The 5,765-nt window shown below is 39.8% G+C and overlaps 1 protein-coding gene across 4 annotated transcripts in view; it reads right to left on the bottom strand.

Annotated features, from left to right (window-relative positions):
• Positions 1-5,765, bottom strand: part of LOC101855927 (tubulin delta chain) — a 36,665-nt gene that overhangs the window by 3,767 nt on the left and 27,133 nt on the right. For 3 of the 4 annotated variants that reach the window (XM_035973802.1, XM_005091519.2, XM_005091520.3), the window contains exons 2-4: positions 2,858-3,401; positions 1,458-1,713; positions 249-413 (exon numbers count right to left, since the gene is read on the bottom strand). In XM_035973802.1, the coding sequence (XP_035829695.1) occupies positions 249-413; positions 1,458-1,713; positions 2,858-3,388 (952 nt within the window). In that variant the 5' untranslated portion in view covers positions 3,389-3,401. Of the gene's footprint in view, positions 1-248; positions 414-1,457; positions 1,714-2,857; positions 3,402-5,765 lie in introns of those variants that run through there. The other variant, XM_035973803.1, reaches the window with a different exon arrangement.

The raw sequence follows: 5,765 nt of genomic DNA, 5'->3' as shown, positions 1-5,765 counted from the left end.
TCCTACTGGCCTCATATTTCTCAAAATTTGGAATAGAGTGAGGTATCTGTAAAAAAAATCAAAACAATGCAGTAAGGGCAAACGAACAACAAATCAGACAACGGGGAGTGGGGGTGGGGAGGTTGTTGCCTTTTTAAAAAAATTATTCCAGAAACCAGTTACAAGGTTAGAGAATGACAGCATCAAAATATGGAACAAGCCCATGGAGGAAGGGCATCCAGTCACTCCGTTAGCTCAAGGTAACTCACCTTCCTCCATAGGTGCATTGGCTATGAGCATCTGTCTCAGGTTTTTGATCAGTCCGGACCACTGGTGGAAGCTGAACTCCCTGGCTACATCCGACATCTGAGGGATGTTCTTAATGGTAAGAAGCTTATGTTGAGGGTGGGGAACTAGATGCTCCAACATGGAACCTGTGTTAAAAAAAACACATGGATGATAATGATAATATAACCATTATATATGAACTATGCTGTGCCCGTGGCAGCCCGCAAATAACAAAGAAAGATATGCAAATTTTCAAAAACCCAAAACTGTGGAAATACATGGGTAGAGATAAACTTCTTGTGTGGAATACAAACAATGACAGCTGATACACTCATTCTTAGTTTTTGTGTCGGAAAAGTGCGCGGACACTTATGAATGTAAAGAAATAAAAATGTGGTCAGTCTTTGCAAAAGAAAACAGAAAGAAAAACTGGAAAAGTCTGGTGCTGATTCAATGTCATTGAAAAGCCAGAAATCATTCTAAAACCCCAGTCAGTACAAGCTGTCCCCATTTTTCAGTCAACTTATAAAACCTAAGGCTTAAAGTTTTAAATAAAGTTAGGAATTTTTTTAGTGTAACAGATACTGCACATGTATTCTGGACATATTCTGGCACTAAATTGATTCATACTTCTGTGTAGAAGACCACAATGTAAATTAGCATAAACTTTCATGAAAATATGAGGATGTTTATGATTGTGTTAGACATTAAGTTGTATTTGAAGCAACTACATGTGTGAGGTCACAAAATAATTTTTAGCAAATTGTGTGCAAGGTCGATTACGGTGCAGAAATACAGCTTTCTATAATCTGCAAGGATATGCGCATTTGCCAGTATCTATGTTATGTCGTTCACGTTTTGTCGAGCTGTTTTTTTAATATATTTGTTTTTCATCTAGACATAGCAAAAAAATTTCACAATTTAGAACTTGCGCATCTTACGAAATAAGCAGACAAGTTACAATATCTGTTCTTTTTTTAGTCTCCACAGCTGAGAAGCGACAGGGAGCTGACCCCCCGTGACCCCGACATGATAAGGGGCTCAGCAGGGAACGCCCGACTGCAACTAAAATTGCACTGCTGGTGCGCCGTGACAGTTGCCATAATCAAAAGAGAGAAAGAGAGAAAAAAAGAAAGAATAAAAGAAGAGAAAAAAACCCCCACTAAAATTAAAAAGGTGGTTTTCTTTACCAAGATCACACATTTGTCCTCCTCCAGCACTATCTGAGACACAGGGCTGTAACACGCTGGTCAGCTTGTGGGCAATCACACGATTAATGTCTTCAAAAGAAATGTTCTTGATGGCCAGAAGCTGGTTGCAAATCTTGTGCAGTGTGTCATTCTCCATCACTACGAGTGCGTCGGCCGTATCGTAGAGGTGAGATAATGTCAGAACTGCATTGTAGTTCTGTACAATAACTTCTCCCGTCGTGTATGGCCAAACAACCTGCGCAAAAGAGAGACAGTAATCACTGCATTTGAGTTTGGTTGTTGTTAAGTTCATCGACAAGAAGTTAATTTAGTGCAGGGCAGGGAAAAGTAAGACAGGCAGACAGAATTAGCAAAGGGTAAGAAAAGAGAAAGGAACCCACAAGTGGCATCCTTTTACTAACCTACTGCATCCACTGAGTACTGCAGTGTGTCAGTTTCTTAATGCTATCCGTACGCCCTGTGGTCATTTTGAACCCCCAGGGTTGTATTCTTCACATTTTAGAATACTTTTAGTACGAAGATCTCTTTGAAACTGTCAGAATTTCTCAAAAAAACGTTTTGACAGACTGCTATGCACAGCGTATGGATCGGATTAACGAGTAAATTTCCTCTTTATAAAGTGGTGGCACAGAGATCCCCCCGTCGTATGGATACAATAGTAAAACACGACGTACGGATAGGGTTAAACTTAAAGCAAGAGGTTCCCACAACCAGACCACTCATTTCGTCATTAGGAAATTATCGGTTTAGACACTACCTACTGGTCTCTTGTAGCAGAAAAATGCCGCCCTATTTACATTACTAAACAGTAAGTGTATTAACTCTTTATCTCTGGCAAGCCACTCCCAGCGGCTCGCGGTCAGAACCACTCTGTTGATGAGCCCGCTGGCAGCAGCTCAGGCACATTCCTTTACAACGGCTTTGATATCAAATTCCTTTTCTGTTATTACCGAAAACAGGTCTCTTTTATCGGGAGCTCATTCATTAGATGAAGGACTATCAAAATAGGTTGACTTGTATTGATTTAATGACCCATTTAGTGATGTTTTTGTCACTTTTAGATCTAGTACCACAAAGGGGGCCTGGCGTAGTGGGTTTACACCCCCACGGAGATAAAGAGGTAAGGCACTATCTCATATACAGTTAAAATTGTCCAAGACAGACAGTCATCCATTGGTAAAAGATAATGGTTGTCTTAGGCAGGTTGACATCTTGGATAGTAGGCTTACCATTATAAATGAATATTAAAAAATGTGGGGGGAGTGGGAAGCCGTCATTTGTACAGGTGCTTGTTGGTCTTGATCAGGTGACAGTTAGAGAAGTGTTGAGAGTAATATTAATACATTATACCATTATCGGTCAATGGCAGGACATTTTACCTGATTAAGAATAAAAGAGTGCGGGTACTCATCCCTCAGGCTTTGCGTAATGTAAGCACCGACACCAGATCCAGTCCCGCCTGCCAGACTCATGAGACTCACAAACCCTCCCAGACGACTGCATTTCTCCGCCTCTTTCCGTACTAAATCCATGACATCCTCATGCGACTTGGGTCCATGAACGCAAAAACCGTGCGCCCAATTGTTACCTGATCCGCGCTTTTGGTGGTAGGAGCGTTTAGCACAGTAAGTCCATCGACCGCTTTTCTTGGCCTGTTGGAGAGTGTGTGAGATGGCTTTTGATTCCATGTCAACAAGAACGGCCCGAGCCATAGGTAGAGAACTCGAACCATCCCGTCCTGCTGTTTCTCGTTGAGTGAAAAATTTTTCCAAAGAACTTTGCATGTAGGCTTGGTTCTCTTTGTTGCTCAGACCCGTGGACTTGGCAAAAATATCATCTACGAGGGTGGAGAAAATCTGCCCACCAACTTGATTCCCACATTGGCCCAGCTGGAGGGTTATCAATGACATCTTGAGACTTCAGCTGAAGCGAAAAAGGAGAAAAAAAAATATTATAGTGTTGTGTATAATACAATTACCTACTCACACAAAAACAAAGTTGTAATTATTTCCACAGAGAGCTGGAATAGGTAAAGTCAGTTACAGAAGAAAATTACAATTCCAGGCATTCCTTCCACTTGTCATAAACAAACAAAACAAAACTTTTAATGCAACAATTATTACATTCAAAGTACAAACAGACAGTGAAGCTGGTGGCTTTCAAATAACACTGAATTTGCTCAAGAAAAATGGAAACCTTTCCAACTCATCTTGACAATGATTAAGTGGTACCCATTGGCAGGTTCGGTTCAGTTTGGTTTAGCTGTCGGGGCTAGCCAGATTTTCCTCCATGGAAGGGTAAAAGCTACTGTCGTAGAACAACCGAACCAAACCGATGACCTTTAAAACCAAACACATTTGTTTTCAAGGTTGCAAGTCGGACAATTGGTTTGAAGCAGGGCTCTATTTTGTACTGTACATTGAAGCTGCCAGAAACCGAATCTGACTGATCCTCCAATGGGCACCACTTACAATACTCCAGTCTTGATCCTAAAACTAAAGGCTATAGATTATAAGTTGTAAAGTTTTAGTACAATTGTGGCAGCCAGTTAATAGTAGAATGTTTACAAAAAGGAAAGAAATTAAAAAATTTGTGTGTCTGTTTATTAGAAATTAAAAAATTTGTGTGTCTGTTTATTAATTTCTACTAAGAGATTTATACGAAGATTTAACGATATAATTATTATAGCCTGTATAATAATACACACAGAGAGTAAGTCAGTCTTACCACTAGGACTATTTTCCTCAGTTAAAGCCTAGTCTGCCTTCGGATTTCAAAAGGCGCCCAGCTGGGAGCCTTCAACAAGCTCAAAAAAATGTGGAAATATTCTAAAGAAGCTACGCTCAAAGTTAAAGCTGAGACCGTACAACTCAAAGGTCCTGTCAATAACTCTATATGGTAGCAATTCATGATCATGAAGCTTTAAAGAAAGAATAGGAAAGGCGACTAGACTCCTTGACAAATGCCTGCGCAGGATCCTCAACATCTACAGGAAAGATTCCACTGCGAAAAAGAAGTAACAGAAAAATTCCAACAGGAGATGCTGATACACACCATGTAAACATGCAAGAGAAGAAAGCGATGGCTTGGACATAACTCGAGAGTTTCCCATTACGCTGCGTTAAATTTAGGAAAAATCTATGGAAAATAAGGCAGCAGACCACAAAAGGTGAACTGGAAAGAGACATATCTATCTATATATTATATATATATATATTTTTATAAACGAAAGACTTCAAATTAGTAGACAGGAAATGGAGTGATGTCCCTGCTTTAGCTGTTGAAACATCTTCCAGGTCATCTCTGCATCGTGCGCATGAATCAAGTTGTGGGGAGTCTCTACAGCGTAACAACCCGTAAAAGTAGGCTAGACTGCTGGGGCTACTCTGTCAATAGACTACCCATGGAGTTAAGAAAACTGTTTATTAATTTCTACTAAGAGATTTATACAAAGATTTAACGATATAATTATTATAGCCTGTATAATAATACACACAGAGAGTAAGTCAGTCTTACCACTAGGACTATTTTCCTCAGTTAAAGCCTAGTCTGCCTTCGGATTTCAAAAGGCGCCCAGCTGGGAGCCTTCAACAAGCTCAAAAAAATGTGGAAATATTCTAAAGAAGCTACGCTCAAAGTTAAAGCTGAGACCGTACAACTCAAAGGTCCTGTCAATAACTCTATATGGTAGCAATTCATGATCATGAAGCTTTAAAGAAAGAATAGGAAAGGCGACTAGACTCCTTGACAAATGCCTGCGCAGGATCCTCAACATCTACAGGAAAGATTCCACTGCGAAAAAGAAGTAACAGAAAAATTCCAACAGGAGATGCTGATACACACCATGTAAACATGCAAGAGAAGAAAGCGATGGCTTGGACATAACTCGAGAGTTTCCCATTACGCTGCGTTAAATTTAGGAAAAATCTATGGAAAATAAGGCAGCAGACCACAAAAGGTGAACTGGAAAGAGACATATCTATCTATATATTATATATATATATATTTTTATAAACGAAAGACTTCAAATTAGTAGACAGGAAATGGAGTGATGTCCCTGCTTTAGCTGTTGAAACATCTTCCAGGTCATCTCTGCATCGTGCGCATGAATCAAGTTGTGGGGAGTCTCTACAGCGTAACAACCCGTAAAAGTAGGCTAGACTGCTGGGGCTACTCTGTCAATAGACTACCCATGGAGTTAAGAAAACTGTTTATTAATTTCTACTAAGAGATTTATACAAAGATTTAACGATATAATTATTATAGCCTGTATAATAATACACACAG

This window comes from Aplysia californica, unplaced genomic scaffold (genome assembly GCF_000002075.1).
Source record: "Aplysia californica isolate F4 #8 unplaced genomic scaffold, AplCal3.0 scaffold00031, whole genome shotgun sequence".
Taxonomy (NCBI): Eukaryota; Metazoa; Mollusca; class Gastropoda; order Aplysiida; family Aplysiidae; genus Aplysia; species Aplysia californica.
This window is presented reverse-complemented; position numbering and strand designations above follow the sequence as displayed.